The 23,993-nt window shown below is 41.4% G+C and overlaps 1 protein-coding gene across 3 annotated transcripts in view; it reads left to right on the plus strand.

Moving 5' to 3' along the window:
- Positions 1-23,993, plus strand: part of MED12L (mediator complex subunit 12L) — a 300,960-nt gene that overhangs the window by 223,119 nt on the left and 53,848 nt on the right. For all 3 annotated transcript variants that reach the window (XM_045029734.1, XM_045029735.1, XM_045029736.1), the window contains 7 exons: positions 1,581-1,808; positions 6,669-6,810; positions 7,751-7,871; positions 8,781-8,882; positions 10,380-10,493; positions 14,476-14,672; positions 15,331-15,519. In XM_045029734.1, the coding sequence (XP_044885669.1) occupies positions 1,581-1,808; positions 6,669-6,810; positions 7,751-7,871; positions 8,781-8,882; positions 10,380-10,493; positions 14,476-14,672; positions 15,331-15,519 (1,093 nt within the window). The remainder of the gene's footprint in view (positions 1-1,580; positions 1,809-6,668; positions 6,811-7,750; positions 7,872-8,780; positions 8,883-10,379; positions 10,494-14,475; positions 14,673-15,330; positions 15,520-23,993) is intronic.

A 23,993-nucleotide genomic window follows, 5' to 3' on the forward strand; every position in this document is an offset into this window, starting at 1 on the left:
TCTCACGAGAGATCAGAAACTCTTCTTCCCGGTCTTTGAGAATGGACCACAGTAAAAATCCCAAGAATAACTTACAACCTGAAATATATTAAATGAAAACAAGTTTGTAAGAAAATGGAGTTTAAAATTAAATTGGAGCTAAACAGTACTAAACTACACTCAGCCTCTGGTAGGCAGAGACAAACCTTATTTGTGGGAGAAATTAAATGCTCACACCATTAGAAAATTCCTACCTCTGAGGGATTTGCTGTGTTTGATCCCAGTGTCTGACCTCCATTTCCTTGATGATCACACCCATCTCTCAGGTGAAAACTACATTTATGAGCCAATAATACTTCTGATCTAGTGACTTCTTCACCAACTTGCGTTAGATCCTATTTCCTTTGTAGTTTCACCAAAGTTGCACCAATTTAGTTGGATCAATGCAACCCTCTTTAATTGACTTGAGTGTTTTATGTCAAATCAGATTACACTAAATTGACATAAGGAATTCTTAAACTGATTTCTGAATTTAGTTTAATTCACTCATGTAAATAAGGCCTTAAATATGGAATCATAACCAGCACCTCTTTAATTAATGCAAATGTCCTCTTGAACCTTTTGCATATACAATTATCTGATTTCTTCCTAGACTGTCTCTCTATCTTCTGTGTTTATTGTTAATGTAATAAGAGCATGACATTCTCATACCCTCTTTCTATTTATTGATTCTGTCAGCCAAGAAATCATAGATGATATGTAGTTCACTGTGTCAATAATTAAAAAGTTGTTGTAAAATATGTTGTCTTTCTAAGGTGTTGAGGTTTTTTATTTTAAAAAGAATGTAGGTAGGATACTGTTATTTCTTGCCACTTAATCCCTCACCCTGATGCACACTCCAGTTCACTCAGTGTGTCATGAAATGTAAAGGAGGAATAAGCAGTCTTCTGAAGCAGCGTTAGCGTATGTTTACAAGGCACGTTGTATAAGGTGAATACTCTGATTCATCTGGCTTCTCAGGCTTTGAATAAACATATCACAAAGCTGGTTTGGGAACTTGTCAGTTTATATGAATTGCAGGAAAACTTTAGTCAAATTGGCTGTGTGCTACCTGGGTTTGGCAGACTCTCTGTAAAAACACCACAGCTTTCTGAAACAGTGTACAGAAGAGTAATCCAAGTAGGGTGAATTTGCTTCTGTGCATAAGCGATGTGTAAACTGCTGGCTGGTGGAGGCTAGCTCATAGCCCCGCCTCTTCCACACACACTCCAGAGCCCAGAGGCCCCCTCTGCAGCTGCTGGCCCCCGCCCCAGGCTAGTGCCCCCAGCCCCGGAGGGCAGGGAGACTGGAGCTGGGCCAAGCTAGAAGCAGGAGGGCTGTTTGCTGAGGCACAGCCTCCCCCAGCCTATGATACCCTCCACCCGTGCTTGTGTGCTCCAGTGCCCCCTAGGGAAATACGATAGACTTTCTGGGATTTAACAATATATCTACTAGCTCTGCGAGTAGTATTTGGTGGCCATTTTGTTTTAATCTGCATAAATATTTCAATAACCCAGGAGAAATGAATAATATTTTTGTCTCCTTCTGTTTTTAACCCTTAGTAGTGCTTGTTCAAAGGTAAAGCAAACGATATACAGCAACGTACAGCCCTCAAACTCCAATTTGTTATGGGATCCAGAGTTCATGTTGGATTTTATCGAGAATCCCTCTGCTCACAGCATCAACTACTCAATGCTAGGCAAGATCCTGAATGACAATGCAGCCAATCGCTACAGCTTTGTGTGTAACGCACTAATGAATGTGTGTATGGGGCACCAAGATGCAGGAAGGTAAGAGAAATTGATTCAGAAGTAGAACTATGGAAGTAGTCGAAATAAGTGTTAATGCTGCAGTGAAATGAAGTATCTGAGATATTATTAGAGCTAACTGGGGCTGTTCATGTGCATGTTTTCCTTCCTTCCTCTTTTTTGGCTCCCTTTGTATCCTTTTGGTATTCTCTTCATTGACAGATTTCCTCTTTCTCGCCACTTCAGTGTTGCGCTGTTCTTTTGAATGAGTTTCCTTTCACCTAGACTGCATCAGACTGGTTTGCATAACATTACAAGGATTAATAACAGATGGCTTACTGCAGGTGTAGGCTTACATGATTCTGAGACGGGGTTGCTAGCTCAGCACAGTCATCATCACACCCTGATTGTATCCTCGTTGTCAAGGAATGTTGAGTACCAGATCAGTTCCTTCCCCAGATGAACTATATTATTAATTAATTGAATTATGGAACTCCCAGCCACAGTATGCTGTTGAGGCCAAGTACTTAGTAAGTTTAAAAGAGGGATTGGACATTTAAATGGATAACAAGAACATCCAGGTTTGTTATAGCGACTTCATTAAAGAAGAATTTTGGAAGGGAAATAAAATCTCATGCTTTAGAGTTTAAACCATTCTCTAACTATTAAGGATTAGGGTGAGACATGCATGTGGGTCACATTATCCCACAGCTGCCTGCTATGGGGCTTCTTGTACCTTCCTCTGAAGCATCTAGTGCTGGCTGATGTCGAGACAGGATACTAGACTAGGTGGACCCTGGGTCTGAACCAGTCTGGCATTTCCTATGTTCCTATTGTTCCATGGTATCTGGTCTCTAAATGGAAAGTACCTGTGACAGCAGAGAAGAAAATAGACTGATGTTCCTGGCAGCTCAGTCTTTCAAGATAATGACTAGTTCTTGAAGAGAAGGCTTTAAGAGATTATCATAGTACTTCCCAGCCTTTTCTGATGATGTATCTTTGCAATAGACTGGTTAATGATAGGGAACTTTTCCTTCTCTCTCCTGGCACTTTGCCACCATCTTTTTCTTTGTCCGGTTTCTCTCTCGTCTGTTTCTGCCTCTGTTTTTACCTCCCCTCTCTCTCTCTTCCCCCCGCCCCCTTTTCTCTGGCTATGTCTTTGCTACAAGCTAAAGAGTGTGGTTCCCCTGCCAGTGTACATACTCATGCTAGCTCTCATCCTGCTAGTGTGGATATAAATAACAGCGTGCCTGCAGCAGCACTGGTAGCAGCAGCAGAGGCATGGCTCAGCCATGCTGAGTACAAACCTTTCTGAAACCAGTGGGTATGTATTCTGCACTGCCATGCTACTGTGGCCACACTACTCTTTATACTTCGGCTAGCTCAATGAGAGCTAGCCGGAATGTGTGTACGCAAGCAGTAGACTCTCACCTCAGCTTGTAATGTAGACATGGCTTCTCTCTCTTTTTAATTGTTCAGCCACTGTAAGGATCAATGTGAGAGCAAAAAAGGAAGGTAGGTGGCTTTCAAAGAACCTTCTCTGCATTACCTATAGCCACAGCTGTGTATTTTAGTTGGAAGAGCAGATCCAATACACCATGCGCCTTTTCAGCCTCCTGCACACAGACGTCTTCCTCCGTGTGCTCTGCCCTTTATGCCCCACCTGAGAGTTTGGGATCCTCCATGTGAGAAAACATTGAAGGACTGCAGTTACAGTGATCCTTTCAGCATCCACAAAGAACGCACTAAACTCAAATGACTTTATTAAAAGAAGAAGAGTTGCCAAAAGTATTAGATTTTGTGGGACAAAACACTGTTTTTTCCCATCTCATTAAAATTATCCTTTGACACCCCAAATTTGGTCCTAGGATTTTCACTCCGAATCAGGCATACCTCTTCTAGGACAGAACAGAAAGATCTTCTATGTGATGATTCCCTTTACTATTGTCCTTTATGACAAACAATAATTGTCTCATTTATCCTTGCATTTTAGCATGGCCTTGAAGAGCTCTTCATGTCTGGACCTCATTTAGAGATCAGCTTTCTCATAAAGATTAGTTTTTTCTTCTGAGCATTACTTCCTTTTCTTAGGATCTCTAGCAGTGGGCAAATTGTAAAATTATTCCTTCTATCCAAAAATAGCTTTGGATTTCCTTGTTGGACTTGTTTTTCTTAATTATCTATTCTGCAAACCCCATAATGCAGGTAGAGAAGAGCCTGAATTTTTACATCTGGATTTCAACTCCAGTTCCCTCAAAATCAGAATGCTTGAGATATGGAGTTCTGGTTTGACTCCTATTAAGAACATTTAATCAAGAATTCAGTCAGAATTCAAGGACAGATGGTAAACTTTCCATGTTCAAGGTTGTTCAGATTTAATTCTGACCCTTATCTAATTCAGCTATTGAAAGCTGTCATCCTCAAGGTCTGAGACTCTATAACAGGGTTAACCATATCATCATGAGTGAATTTATGTACACCTCTACCCTGATATAATGCTGTCCTTGGGAGCAAAAAAAATCTTACCACGTTATAGGTAAAACCGCGTTATATCGAACTTGCTTTGATCTGCCGGAGTGCGCAGCCCCACCCTCCCGGAGCGCAGCTTTACCGCATTGTATCCAAATTCGTGTTATATCGGGTCATGTTATATTGGGATAGAGGTGTAGTATCTTGGATTTTGGAATCATTATGAAATACAATGTGCAATATCTATTCCTCGAACTTGTTATAAATATCATTTCCACACATCAGTCTTTCTCCTTCGTCCTCCTTCACTTTGGTAAAGCTACTGAAAAGTCACTGATGGATTAAGGAAGAGAGGAAAGTATTGGCTACACTTCATAGCAGGAATCTGTTTTCCCTTTTTGAGTGACACTCATGTAGTAGATCATTCCTTCTCTTCCTCACTAAAGAGCATATTGATATTTATTCATTTTACCCTCCAAAACTCAGTCTGAGGCAGTCTAGGCAACTGAGGGAGTATTGGCAATGTGGAGTGGCGGAAATGGATTAAGTCAATGAGAAGGAACACACCAAGGTTACCAAGGGAGTTTCCCTGTGAAAGGGAAAAAGGAACTCAACCCAGGGTGAGTAAACCACATTTCTTCTCTCTTAACCAGTCAACATGGCTCTTAACATTGCACTGAATCACAATTAATTTAATCTGTATGTAATCCACAAAGTGACAATGACACTTGATTTTGTGTCCCCTTCTTGCTCCTAATCAGGAGAATTATTCTAGCTACATTGCAGTGAGGCATGGTTTTCCTTACAGTTGATAGCTGGAAGAATGTCAATGGTGGCCTAGGATTTTTGGGTTCCTGTGCAAGATATGGTGGTTTCTTAATTTAGGTTTTGTTACAATATGGTCCATTTTTGAGGGAACGATTTTGCACCTTGAACAAGGCTGGAGCTCTTCTCCCCATGCCACCACTGCAGGAGTGTCAGCTTGCGCCCCCTGCAAGAGGGAGCAGAGCACTTGTCACTGTGGGGTGGAGCCAGGAAGAGTTGTATCCCTAAATTCACCTTTCATGGTTGGTCAGCAGGTGGGGGAAGATGATTGAATCATGCTGGGGGAGACAACTGGTAAAGGAGATGTGACTTACCAGGGTACAATCCAGACTAGTGAGTAGCTGTGTCAACCCTGCCCTAACCTGTGGTGCCCTTTTATACTGCTTTGCTGCTGTAACCTCCACTGTGGACTGCTATGAACAGCCTCCAGCTTACAAGTCTCTCTCAGCTATGTCTGCATGTGTGCTGCAGCCAGCCAGCCACACCTTGGCACTTATCAGCCTTGACTATACAGCAGGGTGACCCCAACACACCCCCAACCTTCTACTTCCACCCAGATATGTTTGTCCTGTACTGCCCAGCCTGGATAGTACAAGTTTATGTGACGTCCATTATATTTTTAATAGAAATAACAAATGGAGTTTCTGAAACACTTAAGTTTAAAGGCACTGGATTAGATAAAACAATAAAACAAGTTTAAAGAGAGATTTTTAATGAGTACAAAAGTAATGAGGCATAAAAGTCAGAAATAGTTACAAGAAAATAAAGTTAAAATGCTACTGGTGCCCAACTTAACAAACTATATCAGATTCAAGAAAATTTCTCACCATATGCTTTCAGCAGTCTTACTTACCAAATCCTCTAGGTCAGGACCCCTTCTCCCAGAATCCAATGAAGGCTTCCTCTGTTGCTTCAGCTGTGGCGAATCGATGGGCAGGGAGAGAGGAGGGGTGTCTTGGGTTGTTTGTCCCTCCTTTTTATACTGTCAGTCTCCCTCTTGAAAAGCATTTCCAGCTGAGATTCAGGAGACGGAGTCTATGTGGAAGGATATTCCCTGATGTGTTTTTCTATCTGTTTTTCTCTCTGTTTGAACTTCCTTTGTCTCTCATACCTAGCTGATTACTCTGCTTAATGCTTAAATGCAAATTAAGCAGAGCACACATTCCTTTCTTTGAGACAGACCTGTTTCCCACCCTCAGTTTGGAATATGTGTTAACACCATATAGTAGAATATTGTAACTTCATATACAATGTAGCTATACATATTTTATCAGGAAGATATTGACCAGCAAATTATAAGTTTTCAAATGATACCTTAAAAGTCCTAACTTGAACCAAGATTATTACAACAGGGTGTAGGGTGTGGGACATAGATACATTCTGTCACAGGACCATCTCTACAAATTGCAGTGCCTTGTTCAACAGAACATTAAACTGGGCACAATGCATTCACCAAATGTTGTAGTTAGCAAGAATAGGTATCCACAACTGGAGAGCCCTAGATGAAATCTGAAATATAGGTCTTAACATAAACTTTTATTTATCTCTGAAATATTTATTGCTAATGAGCATTTTTCTTCTGTTAACTTGTTTTCTCTTGTCTTCTAGAATTAATGACATAGCTAACCTTTGTGCAGAGTTGACCGCATGCTGCACGGTGCTAAGTTCAGAATGGTTAGGGGTTCTAAAGGCTCTTTGCTGTTCTTCAAATCATGTCTGGGGTTTTAATGATCTGCTTTGCAGTGTGGATGTAAGTTCAGTGTATTTTGATATATAAGTACCAGTTAAACATATCTGCCTTAAGTTGTCTCTAGAAGACCCATCACATAGTATCTAAACACTATATATTGTTGAACAGGGTTTTTGAACTGTATCTGTTTATCTCTTCAAAGCATCTTCTGAAACTCCTGAATTATGTTTTCTGCATTTTCATTGTTTCATTCAAAATAAAATATAGGCTACATATAGAATTGTATTTTTACTCAAATACATTTTTTTCTCATTGCACTACTGTAGTGCTACAGGTTATGGGAGGTACCTTGTGAAAGAGACAGGCAGATGCCTACATGAATATCTTACTTCTCAATCGCTGTTTCCGTGAATTGAACAGTCCCACTCTTAAATAGCATGCCTCTGGGCTGGCACTTAGTCATAAGGGTATAATACACTTCTTTGATCCTAACTCAGCTGCTGTAAATTGTCAGAGCTCCATTGAAGCCAGTGGGGTTATGACAGTTTTCATCAGTGAAGGATCTGGCTTGATATATTTATGCTAGTACTTTAAAAGATTGGTTTATTCTTTGACCATGCATGTTCAAGGATGCCTGTGTAAATCTAGGATTTTTCTTGCTTTGTGTTAGCAGCTGAGGAGTGAATATGTATGCCACCAATTTCTATTTAAAGATAACATCTGTCCCATCTTTTATGAATCAATTTGTCTCCTATTCATTTAATTAAAATTAATGTGTGAAGAAAAAATCAGTACATGTTGTAATTAACTTAAATCAATAGATGTTTGCCATTGAAAATATTTAGGAGGTGCATTAAAAAGTGGAGGAAGCTGCTTATTTGTGATAATTTTACTCTTCATTGGTAAGCCAAGTTCGCTTTTATATATTGGTCATTAATCACAGCAATGAAGATTTGTGTATCATAATGTGAAAGCATTCCAGTGTTGTTTTTCTTTCAAGGTGAGTGACCTTTCATTCCATGACTCACTGGCCACTTTCATTGCTATACTGATAGCCCGGCAATGTTTTTCTCTGGAGGATGTAGTTCAGCATGTTGCACTTCCCTCTCTCCTTGCAGCAGGTAAGAAAATATCAATCCAAACACTGCAAACTGTGTGATATTTTGTTTAAAAAAATTTTTTTTTCTGTTGATTGCAATACTTTACAACTCAGTCTAAAATCACTTTCTGATGCAGAATACTACTGCAGCATGTGATGGCCATGGCCAGGATACTCTCTCTATATGTTTGTACCAGACTGGTCCCATAAGTAGTACTAAAGCTAGGGGGAATCAAAGAATCTGTGTTTGATAAATGATATAAAGGTCATATAAAATGCATTCTACTTCTTTGACAACACCATCCTTCTCCCTATTATCCAGGTCCCCTCTCTCCATATGATATGTGATTACTTTGTCTCTTGCACACAACACATCCAGACATCCAAAGCATGCCAGTTCTTCTTTCACAATATTTCAGAAATCGAACCCTTCCTTCCAGCCCCCACAACTTAAAATTCTCATCTGTATCTTAGTTACCTCCAGCCTCAACTACTGATATCACTTTCTCTGTGGCCTCCTCTTGCTCCCTTCTAGTCCATTCAGAGTTCAGTAGGTACAATCCTCTGCCCTGCCCACTGTAGGACCATATCACAAAATGCTTGGAATCCCTCCACTAGCTCTTTCTCACCTTCTGTTTCACATCTGTGCTGATCCTTGCTTTAAATGCTCTGCACAATTTCATACAAGTCTTCATCTCTGCTCTCATTTGACCACTGCTCCCCTTGCTTTTTCCTCCACCAGTTAATTCTGCTTAGTTAACTTCTTCCAAAAACCCACAACTGCTGACTCCCATCAAATAAAATGCTCTAGTTGCATTTGAAATAGGTTCTGTCTTACAGAATTATCTCTGTGGCTCTTCAATTGAATTCTGTGTATAATTTCTAAGATCCTTGAGAGAGGTGTCTTATGTCAATGTCCCATTTTTCATAGCCTGTGGGGACCCAGATGCTGAACCTGGGGCGAGAATGACATGCCGTCTTCTGCTTCATCTCTTTAGAACACCCCAGCTCTACCTGTTACCCCAAGCAACGGGTAAGTTGGCAAGCTGCATGTTCTTTTCATTTTAGAAAACTAAATGAATTCTGAAACTTCTGCATAGGCCTCCTGCAGAAGCCAAAGAGTGACCGATATGGCAGGAAGTAACCAAATTATTTCAGTGAATAAAATTCTGCCATGGAATATAATGTTCTCTGAGACACTGAACAATGATTGCCTTTGCATTTTTTATTTTCATTTTTTAAACTGTGTATGTGCAGTCAAAATAGTCTTGCATACTGAAGTATAGTTAAGCAGCTCAGCAGCATATACGTCTGATTTATCTGGAAAAACAGGGCCTTTAAAACCAAATGGTTATGCAGATGAAACAATTTCACTGCTGAACTCAATGGATTATGGATACTTGAGCATTAAAATGTTATCCTGTCAACATAGAACTCCAGCCTTTGTCATAGTAACTTTAACAAAAGTTCAGTTTAAATATAACAGTTGTGTATAGTTCTGGAGAAGACAACTAAACTGGTAGAAAACTTTTACTGCTACAATGCTCTTGCCTCTTTCAAATTCTGAAGATACGAATCTTCAAAAATAATTTTGTGTTTTATTGTATCGTGTACAATGTTATGAGATCCTAATGCAGACTTTCTTAAAACCTATAGCAAAGCTTATATGTTCAACCGCCATTTTCTCATTTCTTGACTTTGGGCCTGGTCCTCCTCCCACTGAAGTGTGGAAAAATATCCACTGACTTCAGTGGTGCAGAATCAGCCTGAACTATACAACAAGAAATTTGTATTAAATGTACTTTGTTAAATCTATATAACAACTTTGTTGTGGAAGAGGATGAGGGGGGGAAAATTCATAAACCTGTATAGCTGAAACCAAAATAGACTTTACTTCCCTTGATAACTTAAAATTCAATCATTTAAACTTGTGTGTTTGGGACACTTTTTTAAGGCTCTCGATTAAAGGCAGGATCAGAACCTTATTTTGCTAGATTTAAATGACTGTAGCTAGTTTTGTTGTTAGCATGCTGCTACTACTACTTACCCCCATTCATTTTAATTAACTACAGCTGGGCCTACAGCAGGGGTAGGCAACCTATGGCACGGGTGCCGAAGGCGGCACGCGAGCTGATTTTCAGTGGCACTCACACTGCCTGGGTCCTGGCCACCGCTCGGGGGGGGCTCTGCATTTTAATTTAATTTTAAATGAAGTTTCTTAAGCATTTTAAAAACCTTATTTACTTTACATACAACAATATTTTAGTTATATATTGTAGACTTATAGAAAGAGACCTTTTAAAAACGTTAAAATGTATTACTCGCATGCGAAACCTTAAATCAAAGTGAATAAATGAAGACTCGGCACACCACTTCTGAAAGTTTGCTGATCCCTGGTCTACAGCTTCAAGCAAAACAGCATTTTACCTCATGAATTAGTCATTGATGCATTGTAGAAAAGTTCTTGTATAAAGAAGTCTGTGCTGGTAAAGAATAACAGTACTACATATACCTCTTTCTCTGCTCTTAGGGAAGTCATTCCCAGGCATTCGCTCTTCTTGTGACCGCCACCTTCTAACCGCTGCTCACAACAGCATTGAAGTGGGAGCTGTGTTTGCGGTCTTAAAAGCAATTTTGATGCTTGGTAAGATTATTCAGAGAGTCGTGTGAGTGTGAAGATCTTAAGTCTAACACTTGGCTAAAAAAGGAATTGGTTTAATTCATTTTCTTGAGAATGCTCCTGTGATTGGAGATCCTTAGTTATTAAAGTATATGACTGAAGACAAATCTGGATTCTTCCTGTGCTTCCTTGACACCAATGAGTAGCTTTCCCCCCCACAGGTCAAGAGACAGAAGTTTTCTCTGGTGAGTCAGCCCCCGACTTACGTGACTTTAAGCAGATGTGATTCTTGCACACACTTCCTGTCAGAAAGTCACAGTAAATTTTAACTTGGCTTAGTCTAAAAATGTTTAAGACATTTCTAAGGGGAGTATCCTGAACCCAACTCTTAAACTTCACTTATTCCCATGTATGGAATTACAAGTAAATCCTAATGGCTGTTGAATTTCTGAAGTCTTGAAAGAACCGTAGTTAAACAGTGCTTTCAAAGCAGAGCACTTACTATTGCTCCACTTTGTCAATTCTTAAGCCTAAGGCGAGCTGTACACTAGAATCACTTCGCTGGTAGAGCTATAGTGGTATAGTGTATCTCAAAGTACTTCCGGTATGGATGCAGCATGTTCAACAAACTGTGCTTTTGCTATCATAGCATATTCCAGCCCTCCTGAGCAAACAAGCTATACCGGCAAAAATTCAGGTTACATTATACTTCAAGCTGTTGCTGACACAACGTAGTTATGCTGACAAAAGTGTATCCTAAGTGGAGATTTGTAAATTACGGGCTGGTCTACACTCAAAAGTTTTGCCAGTGTAACTATACTGGTAAAGTTAAACAGCAGAACATTCTTAGTATGGGCACAGTTTTATTGGTATAAAAGTACTTACACCAGTATAAGGGGCAGTTATACTGGCTTATACCAATATAGCTATACTGGTTACAAAAATCACACCCTAAGTGACATAGCTATACCATTATAACTTCTCTATTATAAACCTAAATTTGGGGTGGAGTTAAAATATGCTTGTGGCTCACATCTGTACTTTATTGCTGTTTGAGTGATTAGATTATAATTCTTATTTTTCTGCATTGCTGAGGTTTGAATAAATGACTAGTGCATGGGTTGCATTATGCATTGTGATGCAAACTCTGTAGATGCAATGCAATACAAACTCTCTTGCAGGAGCTTGTGCAGGTTAAAGGCTATATGGTACAGAGATCTAGAACACCCATTTCCCTAGCACTGTCCCACCTCACCCCATCCTTAATAATATTCAAAATATAATCTTTTGGAAGGTGAAATATTGTGGGGTTTTTTTAACTCCCTTCTCACATTTCAAATTAATTCCTTAAAAATTGCACTTAATTTATTGAGAAAAGCATCAGGTACACTATACCTAATGGGATTATAGGCTTAATAAGTAAGTAATTTTGGGAGCAGAAATCAGTTTTTGAACATTTAATCTCTCCCCAGAGTGAAAGACACAGTTCTATAGTGAACTGTAGTAGGAGTATATTCAGGGTAGTCTTTTCACAAACCTTATTGCAATGTTTTGGGTTCAATTCAGAAAAGTAGAATTTTTTTAGCATCCTTCTGTACAATAAATAACTCGTATCATCTGTGTGACTAGGTCTCCCTTGTTGGTATGTGATTTGCAATTGCAAATAACAGGCTTGATAACCATAACACCATGTAGATGGTTATGGTGTGCAAGGAAGACAGATTCGGGCTCACATGTCATTATTATCCATTCCCATACATTTTGTCCTATTTTGTGTCATTCGGGTGTTTTTTAGGCCTGTTCTGTTTGTTTTTTGCTATGTTATGGTTATTGTTGAAGCACTGTAGATTGGACTATAGTGGCATTCCCAGAGTTGGGCCCAAGCCCCAGAAGGTCGGATGCTGTGTTCCATTTCTGACCAATCTCTATTAATTATAATGTCCCAGATCCTCAGATCATTAGTCGGGCAAACTCCTATTGACTTCCATGGTGGGGGGTTGACTTAGAAGAATTGAGTAAATACTGTATAAATATCTCATGCTTAGGGCCCTGTATGTTTTACCTTATTAATTCCCTTACTTGTTGGCTTAGTTCTGGGTATTGTTAGTTTTGGGGGATTATTATTATTTATTTACAATATTTCTGTTTTCTAAGATATTCTTTTCTTCTTTTCTTGCTTTCAGTCCATTTGGAAATATGTTTGCCATGGCATTAATCTTTTCTAATTGAAATTAATAAAGAATTATGCTTTTAAAATGTTGCTATGGTTTGTTAAATATGTAAGAATTTTAGAAATGGGTGTAGGGGGATTTTCTGCTACATACCAACACTACCTGTGCCTTCCATGCTCAAAAGAGAGAGCTGGATATAAAAAAATGAAACGAGTCCAGTGGCACCTTAAAGACTAACGGATTTATTTGGGCATAAGCTTTCCTGGGTAAAAAACCCACTTCTTCAGATGCATCACTGAGGTTTGAATAAATGCGTCTGAAGGAGTGAGGTTTTTTACCCACGAAAGCTTATGCCCAAATAAATCCGTTAGTCTTTAAGGTGCCACCAGACTCCTTGTTGTTTTTGTGGATACAGACTAACACGGCTATCCTCTGATACTTGAAGCTGGATGTAGAAACTCTGTTTATAACTATTTCTCATAAGAAGTCATAACTGTAGTACCTGATTGGTGGCAAGTCTCCCATCTTACCATAAATGTTAGTTCCAAATCCTGCAACTGATGGCACAGGTAGGGCTCCATGCAAGTGCAGAAATATATTGGGTGTCCCTGTTTTAAATGAGTTGAGCTGGAATAGCGGAGAGACTTTTAAACATGAAGGACAACAGAAAGATGGACAGATGCTTGGATGACTATTTAAATGGTGATTGACTTGATGGGGATGTTTTATGGAATATTTGTTCATGTGGCTGTATTAAGGTGTTTTAATTGGCTGAATCATCTGGACTTCCTGTGCCATATTAGTTATTGAGATTGTCATTAGATCAAATTGTGGTGTTCGATGAGAGCAGGAGAGAGCATATGGCAAACCAGTTAAGGTCCACAAGAGTGTCTGCTAAATTCTAGAATGGGTATGTTGTCCCACTAACTTACGTATCACCTGGAAACATAATTATTTTCCATGATCTCAGATGGTCCCACAACAGTTGTGAAATTATATTTAGCATTAGGGGCTTATTTCTCGCTGTTAAAAATAGTAGTTAAGTCTTGCTTTGTAAGATAGCTCTTTGATGTAAGATTTCAAACTCTTCAAAGGTTGTTAGTTGCCATTTAACATAGGGCATTATGCAAATATTTACTTCTGCTTCTTGCCCAAATGATCTTACTTTGCTTAGTCTGTCCCCTTTCCCACTGCTGAAATTAAATATTCAGGTCAAGTTTGTGCAGTTATGTTGATGATTTGCAGAAAGGATGGGTTATTCAACGTTTGCCCTTTCTGACAGGGCTCCCTCAGTATGCATTGCCCTTTTCCATTCCCAGGGAAATAAATCTCTCTTGTCAAGAAGTTCATGGTAAGGTGGGCTCAGGTGACCACCAGTCAAAACTTGTCTCTTGATCTATGGAGAGTTAATAAATCAGAGTAAGAGAGAAGACTTGGAAAAAAGGGACACCTAAAAGGGTGAGTAACCCAACTTTTCCTTATTTTACAGTCAAATCAAGCCTGTGCGCACATGCGTACTCTTTTCTGGGGGTAGGAAGGATGTAGTCTCTTTCTTTGTTTGGTTTGTGTAACTTTTTCTAGTTCAGAAAAAGTAAATTTCATTTAAATGAAAAATATTTGAAGCAAAATAGGGAAGTAACGTTTTCAAAAATTGTATTATTCTAATATCCAGTTTTTCACTTGCTGTCTAATTTGGCTGTGCACAAACTTCATTTCTATGTTGTTTCTCGGCTAGGAAATATCTTCGAATGCTTCCTTAACTGAATATGCAAATTCAAAATCTGAAGACTTCAATAAGATTTTCACTTTTGTCCTCCTGTGCTTCTGCTGTGTAGGTGATGCTGAAATTGGCAGCAGCGGTGTTAACTCTTTGAAGAATGAGGACTTCACTCTGAGAGGTTTATTAGATGACCTTAATGATGATGAAATTTGGGGTGCCTCACACACACTGAAATGTGGAAAAGCTATTTCCATAGAAACTGCTAGTCTAAGTGAATATGCTAGATATGTGCTAAGAACTATTTGCCAGCAGGTAATTTGTAAAATGGTGTTTCTAGCTTTTCTTTATAGACAACATTCTTTTTGTCAAAAATCTGTCATGTAAGAGGCTTTAATATGTTTGAATGCAAAACAGACTTTATGAGGATGCACTGTACATCTTTTTCTTATGGTATTTGAATCTGAGTTCTCCCATGTATTTGCTTGGCTTTCACCAAAGGTCATTTAAAAGTCAGTGGTGTAAAGTGGGGATGAATTTGGCCTGTAGTCTTCAATATCTCCCAGTCTTTTTAATTAACACTATTTTTCCCAGTTGCACCTCAAACACCCTGCCCTTTTGGTGGCTGGAATAGCAGGCTTTACCTGAGAAATGCCAGTGATGTTCCATGAACTGGCTGGTAAAAGGTGCTCATGCAACTTGTGGATATCATCTGGTAGCATCAGTTAATTATCAAGCTGCTTTTAGTGTTTTTAAGGAAACAAATTTTGGAAAACAGTTGAAAGTGTACTATACTTACAAGGGTTGTAAGTTACTGAATGAAGGTGAAATTTTAAGTATCATATAGACTTATGGGGGACCAGTTTTCAATTTGTGAATATCTGCATGTGGAAAAAAATTTGTGTGTGCATTGCATCTGTGAAAAATGAGTGTTTTATTGGCGTTATCAATCCAGCTGTTTGATTACTTTCAGGAATGGGTGGGAGAGCACTGCTTGAAAGAGCCTGAGAGGTTATGCACGGACAAAGATCTTATATTGGATCCTGTTCTTTCAAACAAGCAAGCACAGAAGCTACTGCAACTTATCTGTTACCCTCATGGTATTAAAGAATGCACAGAGGGTGACAACACTCAAAGGCAACACATCAAGCGCATACTTCAGGTAATAAAATGTAAAATTATTCCAAATTACTTCTGTAAGATATTAACTCTTGAAGTCTCATTCAACAGCACCATCAATTCAATACAGATGTCTTTCAAATCCCAGTATTACCAATCCGAAAAGTTCAAAAGTAATTACTCAGACCCCCTCCCCCCCCAATCATGAGATTTAAAAAAAAAAAGCATTTGGGACCTGTCTTTTGCCCACCCCCATGAGAGGCAATTAGTGTTGCCAATGCCAGCTCTCCCAGATCTGAATGTGGTGATTTTGTCCCCTTGCTGCAGGGAGCTCTTGGTAACTGACTGGTTGTTCAGTGCTTCCAACTTCTCTTCATAATTTTAATTAATTAGTGTTATGTCTGCCTTCAGCCCCGACATCTGCCTGTACAGCCACTCCCATCTCTGCTCCTCATGCAACTCCTGGGGTTGTTGATCCCTCCCAGGCCTGGGCAGCGCCTGCAATGGGGTTCTCCTATGCCTCTTCTCCTATGCCTCTTCCCAGGCCTGGGAATGGGGCAGCTCCAGGGGTTCTTCACCCCCTTCTCTCTTTTCCTCAGCCTTGGGGCCAGGCAACTTCAGGATCTCTTCAGACATACCCCTTGCCCTTTCTAGGTGTTGTAGGAAGGAGGAGGAGAGAGGAGACTTGACCCATTGTTCACAGGAGAAGAGTGGGGAGGGAGGGAACAGAGCCACTCTGAGACACTGGGCTCTGTCTGCTCCTTTCTCCTCCTCCCTTTCTCTCAGTTCCTATGAGGAAGAGCTGGGGCTCTTCCTGCAGCAGCCCTGATTAGCTGTTCTTCCTCAAGAATGAGGGAAGTGGGAATAGCGGCCAATCAGAAGGGATTTCCCTCCCAGACAGGACTGAAATTCATGCAAGGGCTGGAGCTTCTTATGTCATTGTAAGTCAGGCTCCAGCCCCAACCAAAAGCAGAAGAGCTGATAATCCTCAGTTCCCTTTCTCCCTGTTTTTTGTAGTTGATAGGCATTTCCTGTCAAGTACTTTTATTGGCCAGCAAAAGTTTCTGTTCAAGCGCACTCTCCAAAATCAAATCCAGTTTTGTCCGTTTATGTATTTCATCCTCTGTTAGAAGCACAAAGTGTATTGGCTAGAGATTCGAGACCTAGCCCATGTGTAGTCTAGGAGTGTTTGACCATTACAGTAATACGAGTATACAATACTGGCAGAGAGCTCCTGGTGTGGAGAGGTCTCTTTCAATCAGTTCAGTCTCCTTCCTCTTTTCGGCTGCTGCGTCACTAATGGCATTCAGAAATTTGGATCATTTAGATCAGTGGTTTTCAAACTTTTTTTCTGGGGACCCAGTTGAAGAAAATTGATGCCCGTGACCCAATGGGGCTGGGGATGAGGGGTTTGGGGTGTTGGCAAGGCTCTGGGTTTGGGTGGGGGTCTGGGCTGGGGCAGCGGGTTGGGGTGCAGGAGGGGGTCAGGGCTCTGGGCTGGGGATGCAGGCTCTGGGGTTGGGCAGGGGATTCGGGATGCGGGGCTGGGGTGCGGATTTACCTCTGGCAGCTCCCAGTCAGCAGCACAGACGGGGTGCAGAGAGGCAGGCTGTGCCTGAAGCAGCTGGCAGCAGGTCCGGCTCCTAGGCAGAGGCGCACAAGTGGCTCCGTATGGCTCTCGCCCGCAGGCATCACCACCACCCCCAGCTCCCATTGGCCAGTTCCTGGCCAATGGGAGTGCAGAGCCAGTGCTCGGGGCGGGGGCAGCGCGCAGAGGCCTGTGGCCCCCCTGCCTAGAAGCTGGACCTGCTGCTGGCTGCTTTTGGGGTGCAGCGCAGTGTTGGAACAGGTAGGCACTAGCCTGCCTCAGCTGGGCAGCACTGCCAATGGGACTTTTAACAGCCCAGTCAGCGGTGCTGACCGCAGCAACCCAGTTCCTTACATGCCGTGACCCAGTACTGGGTTGCGACCGGAACTTTTAAAAATGCTGATTTAGATGATAAAGTATTACATAAGAATGGCCCTAATGGGTCAGACCAAAGGTCCATCTAGCCCAGTATCCTGTCTTCTGACAGTGGCCAATGCCGGTGCCCCAGAGTGAATGGGTAATTATCAAGTGATCCATTCCCTGTCGCTCATTCCCAGCTTCTGGCAAACAGAGGCTAGGGACACCATTCCTGCCCATCCTGGCTAATAGCCATTGATGGACCTATCCTCCCTGAATTTATCTAGTTCTTTTTTGAACCCGGTTATGGTCTTGGCCTTCACAATATTCTCTGGCAAGGCGTTCCACAGGTTGACTGTGCATTGCATGAAGAAATACTCCCTTTTATTTGTTTTAAACCTGCCTATTAATTTCATGTGGTGACCCCTAGTTCTTGTGTTATAAGAAGTAGTAAACAACACTTCCTTATCTACTTTCTCTACGCCAGTCGTGATTTTATAGATCTCGGTCATATCTCCCCTTAGTCGTCTCTTTTCCAAGCTGAAAAGTCCCAGTCTTATTAATCTCTCCTCATCTCTGAACCTTTTCCAATTCCAATATATCTTTTTTGAGATGGCGCAACCACATATGCAGACAGTATTCAAGGTGTGGGTGTGCCATGGATTTATATAGAGGCAACATATTTTCTGTCCTATTATCGATCCCTTTCTTAAGTATTCCCAGCATTCTGTTCTCTTTTCTGACTGCCGCTGCACATTGAGTGGATGTTTTCAAAGAACTACCCACAATGACTCCAAGATCTTTCTTGAGTGGTAACCGCTATTTTAGACCCTATCATTTTATATGTATAGTTGGGATTATGCTTTCCAATGTGCATTACTTTGCATTTATCAACATTAAATTTCATCTGACATTTGTTGCCCAGTTATCAGTTTTGAGAGATCTTTTTGTAGCTCTTCGCAGTCTGCCTGGGTCTTAACTTTAGTAATTTTGTATCATCTGCAAATTTTGCCACCTCACTATTTACCTCTTTTTCCAGCTCATTTATGAATATGTTGAATAGGACTAGTCCCAGAACTGACCCCTGGGGGACACCACTATTTACCTCTCTCCATTCTGAAAACTGACCATTTATACCTACCCTTTGTTTCCTATCTTTTAACCAGTTACCATTCTACAGGAGCATCTTCGCTCTTATCCCGTGGCAGTTTATTTTGCGTAAGAGCCTTTGGTGAGGGACCTTGTCAAAGGCTTTCTGAAAATCTAAGTACACTGTATCCACTGGATCCCCTTGGTCCACATGCTTATTGACCGCCTCAGAGAATTCTAGTAGATTGCTGAGGCATGATTTCCCTTTACTAAAACCATGTTGATTCTTCCTCAACAAATTATGTTCATCTATTATATGTCTGACAATATTGTCTTTTATTATAGTTTCAACCAGTTTGCCTGATACTGAAGTCAGGGTTACAGGCCTGTAATTGCCGGGATCACCCCTGGAGCTCTTTTTAAAAATTGGCGTCACATTAGCTATCCTCCAGTCATCTGGTACAGAAGCTGATTTAAATGATAGGTTACAGACTACAGTTAGTAGTTCTGCAATTTCACATTTGAGTTCCTTCAGAACTCTTGGGTGAATACCATCTGGTCCTGGTGATTTATTGCTGTTCAATTTATCAGTTTGTTCCAAAACCACCTCTAATGATACCTCAATCTGGGACAGTTCCTCAGATCTTTCACCTAAAAAGAATGGCTCAGGTTTGGGAATCTCCCTCACATTCTCAGCCATGAAAACAGATGTGAAGAATACATTGAGTTTCTCCGCAATGGCCTTATCATCCTTGAGTGCTCCTTTAGCACCTTGATCATCCAGTGGGCCCACTGGTTGTTAGGAGGCTTCCCGCTTCTGATGTACTTGAAAACAAATTGCTATTACTTTTTGAGTCTTTGGCTAACTGTTCCTCAAATTCTTTTTGGCCTTCCTAATTGTATTTTTACACTTCATTTGCCAGTGTTTATGCTCCTTCCTTTCTCTTTTCCTCACTAGGATTTAATTTCTACTTTTTAAAGGATGCCTTTTTGCCTCTCACTGCTTCTTTTACTTTGTTGTTTAGCCACGGTGGCTCTTTTTTGGTTCTCTTACTATGTTTTTTAATTTGGGGTATACATTTAAGTTGAGCCTCCATTATAGTGTCTTTAAAAAGTTTCCACGCAGCTGGCAGAGATTTCACTTTTTGCGCTGTACCCTTTAATTTCTGTTTAACTAACATCCTCATTTTTGTGTAGTTCCCCTTTCTGAAATTAAATGCTACAGTGTTGGGCCACTGTGGTGTTTTTCCTGCCATAGGGATATTAAATTTATTTATATTATGGTCACTATTACCAAGCGGTCCAGCTATATTCACCTCTTGGACCATATCCTTTGCTCCATTAAGGACTAAATCAAGAATTGCCTCTCCTCTGCTGGGTTCCAGGACCAGTTGCTCAAGAAGCTTATTACGCTGTAGATATCTGGTGGCTGTCTGTTTCCTCCAACAGAATGATTGACCCTCTATGAACTCTGGTCTGGAAACATGTCAGTTCAGAGTATAGCCTATTAGAGTGCAGTCACATCATGTCTGCAAACCCTAATTATTCAGATCTGCATGTGGGAATTATTATTTACAGTGAACACTCATCAGGTATAATTTCCCTCACTTTCTGTATATGCCCAAACACCAAAATGGGTCCCAGGTCACTCCAAGCTGATCTATGTAAGGTCTTGGAAAAAATTTTGAAGGAGTAAGTAGTTAAGGACATTGAGGTCAGTGGTAATTGGAACAAAATACAACATGGTTTTACAAAAGGTAGATTGTGCCAAACCAACCTGATCTCCTTCTTTGAGAAGGTAACAGATTTTTTAGACAAAGGAAATGCAGTGGATCTAATTTACCTCAATTTCAGTAAGGCATTTGATATGGTTCCACATGGGGAATTATCAGGGCCGGCTCTACAGTTTTCACAGCTCCAAGCAGCGCACCGAATTGCCGCCGCAGATGGCGGGGGCAGTCCATGTGCCCTTAGGGTGGCAGGCGCGTTTCCGCGGCGGCAGCAATTTGGCGGCAGCTTCTATGTTTAGCTGAAGCCGCTGTGGACAGGGCCGGCACCAGACCCCAGCGCGCCAAGCGCATGCTTGGGGCGGCATGCCGCAGGGGGCGCTCTGCCTGTCAACGGGAGGGCGGCAGGCAGCTCCGGTGGACCTCCCGCAGGCGTGCCTGCGGAGGGTCCGCTGGTCCCATGGCTCTGGTGGACCTCCCGCAGGCATGCCTGCGGATGCTCCACTGGAGCCGCGGGACCAGCGGACCCTCCGCAGGCACGTCTGCAGGAGGTCCACTGGAGCCGCGGGACCGGTGACCGCCAGAGCGCCCCCTGTGGCGTGCTGCTGTGCTTGGGGCGGCGAAATTGCTAGAGCCGCCCCTGGCTGCAGACAGCTAAACATAAAAGCTGCTGCCGATTTGCTGCCACCGTGGAAACACGCCTGCCGCCCTAAGGGCACATAGACTGCCCCCGCTGTCTGCGGCGGCAATTCGGCGCGCTCCTTGGGGGCAAAACAACAGGGACTGCTGCCCCTTGCAGAATGCCACCCCAAGCACCAGCTTGGAATGCTGGTGCCTGAAGCCGGCCCTGGGAATTATTAGTTAAATTGGAAAAGATGAGGATCAATATGAAAATTGAAAGGTGGATAAGGAACTGGTTAAAGGGGAGACTACAACGGGTCATACTGAAAGGTGAACTATCAGGCTGGAAGGAGGTTACTAGTGGAGTTCCTCAGGGATCCGTTTTGGGGCTAATCTTATTTAATGTTTTTATTACTGACTTTGGCACAAAAAGTGGGAATGTGCTAATAAAGTTTGCGGATGACACAAAGCTGGGAGGTATTGCTAACACAGAGAAGGACCGGGATATCATACAGGAAGATCTGGATGACCTTGTAAACTGGAGTAATAGTAATAGGATGAAATTTTATAGTGAAAAGTGCAAGGTCATGCGTTTAGGGATTAATAACAAGAATTTTGGTTATAAATTGGGAACACATCAGTTGGAAGTAACAGAGGAGGAGAAGGACCTCGGAGTATTGGTTGATCACAGGATGACTATGAGCCGCCAATATGAAATGGCCATTAAAAAAAGCGAATGCAGTTTTAGGATGCATCAGGCGAGGTATTTCCGGCAAAGATAAGGAGGTGTTAGTACAAGGCACTGGTGAGACCTCATCTGGAATACTGTGTGCAGTTCTGGTCTCCCATGTTTAAGAAGGATGAATTCAAACTGGAACAGGTATAGAGAAGGGCTACTAGGATGATCCGAGGAATGGAAAACCTATCTTATGAAAGGAGACTCAAAGAGCTTGGCTTGTTTAGCCTAACCAAAAGAAGGTTGATGGGGGATATGATTGCTCTTTATAAATATATTAGAGGGATAAATATTAGGGAAGGAGAAGAATTATTTAAGCTTAGTACCAATGTGGACACAAGAACAAATGGATATAAACTGGACACTAGGAAGTTTAGACTTGAAATTAGATGAAGGTTTCTAACCATTAGAGGAGTGAAGTTCTGGAACCGCCTTCCAAGGGGAGTAGTGGGGGCAAAAGACATATCTGGCTTCAAGACTAAGCTTGATAAGTTTATGGAGGGGATGGTATGATGGGATAGCCTCATTTTGGCAATTAATTTGGCAATTGGTCTTTGATTATCAGCAGGTAAGTGTACCCAGTGGTCTGTGATTGGATGTTAGATGGGTTGGGATCTGAGTTACTACAGAGAATTCTTTCCTGGGTGCTGGCTGGTGAGTCTTGCCCACATGCTCCGGGTTTAACTAATCGCCATATTTGGGGTCGGGAAGGAATTTTCCTCCAGGGCAGATTGGCAGAGGCCCGGAGGTTTTTCACCTTCCTCTGCAGCATGGGGCACAGGTCCCTTGCTGGAGGATTCTCTGCAGCTTGAGGTCTTCAAACCACAATTTGAGGACTTCAGTAACTCAGACATAGGTTAGGGGTTTGTTACCTGGGTGGGTGGGTGAGATTCTGTGGCCTGCATTGTGCAGGAGGTCAGACTAGATGATCATAATGATCCCTTCTGACCTTAAAGTCTATGAGTCTATGTGAAAAGGGTCCCAATCCTTCATGGAAAAGAGAAAGTGGTCTGATGTCTCCTCAGCATCTCCCACATCCAATACCATAGAGGGTTCTCCAGAGGAGTCAGGGATCTATTTGTGGAAAAGACAGGGACACTACTCTAATCACTCACACCCCATCCTAGCAATCACCAGGGAATCCAGTGAAAAGTGAATCAATTCTGGGCCTGTATTAACTGTTAGGTAAAAACAATCTCTGTGCTGTCTTTGACGTAGGTTCCAGGGCAGCAGTGAGTGGAGCCATTGCTGGCAGAACAGCTCTGTTGCAGAATACCTGAGCCAGTGCAGAGTCACAGGGTTTTGCACACACAGCCCTGAACTCCAGCCAATCCCCAAATATCTTTGTTATTTATTATTTGTGTTACCATAGTGCCTAGGAGCCCTAGTCATCCACCAGGATCCCATTGTGCTAGGAGCTGTACAAACACAGAACAAAAAGACCATCCCTGCCCCAAAGAGCTTATAATCTATGTATAAGAAAAGACAATGGCTGGATATGGACAAATGAGGGAATACAAGGAAACAAGAAACAATATTAGCATGGTAGGCAGTGGACAGGGACCAAACCCCCTATCCATTCTTCAGATGGTAAATCCCATCCTAATAATGGAATTACCTCGAGGTTCTGTTTCCCCTATTGATGTGGGGAAAATAAATGAAAAACACTTTTGGAAATTACTGCACATGTGTAAAGCCCCCGTATGTCAATGGGTAAATAATCTCCTCTCAATTAACAATCTACAATAGTTGAGAGGTGGCTTTATTTTTGGCATTGATTTGATTTAGAAATTGTTTATTCACCCACTCAGGTTCTTGTTTTTTACTCTAATATAAAATTTGATAGTGGAAAATAACCACTTACAGAGCACCCTAGAAAACATAACTGACAGCATGATATCAGCCATGTAATTACCACTTCCAGGATAGATACAGTGGATTACTTTCACTACATCACATTTGTGGTGTTAATTTCATATGCAATACATAAGAAGATCAGGAACTCCCATTGCATCCAAATGACTGTATGTAAATAGTAGGAGGTACTAAAGCCAAGAACACATTAACTACAGGACAATGTTTAGAAGAATATAGAATTATGTTTACTTTGTTACAACAGTGATTTCAAGTCTAGTGGGTTGTTTTTACCATCTACTTCCTCTCTGGACATGTCTTCACTAAAAAATTGTATCATGTTTGAATACCATTGTGAAGAATTGAGTTAGCTAACATGATGTTGGCCCGTGTTGACAAGGTCAAATTATATTAATCCTCACATCAGATAATTATGATCAAACCCTGTTGGGATTATAGTTTAATCATATTTAGGTGACATAATGTTGAACTTGATTTGGTCTGCATTGATGACAAACCATCGTGTAAGTGAATTCAGTTTTTGA

Source organism: Mauremys mutica, chromosome 9 (genome assembly GCF_020497125.1).
Source record: "Mauremys mutica isolate MM-2020 ecotype Southern chromosome 9, ASM2049712v1, whole genome shotgun sequence".
In the NCBI taxonomy this organism is placed as follows: domain Eukaryota; kingdom Metazoa; phylum Chordata; order Testudines; family Geoemydidae; genus Mauremys; species Mauremys mutica.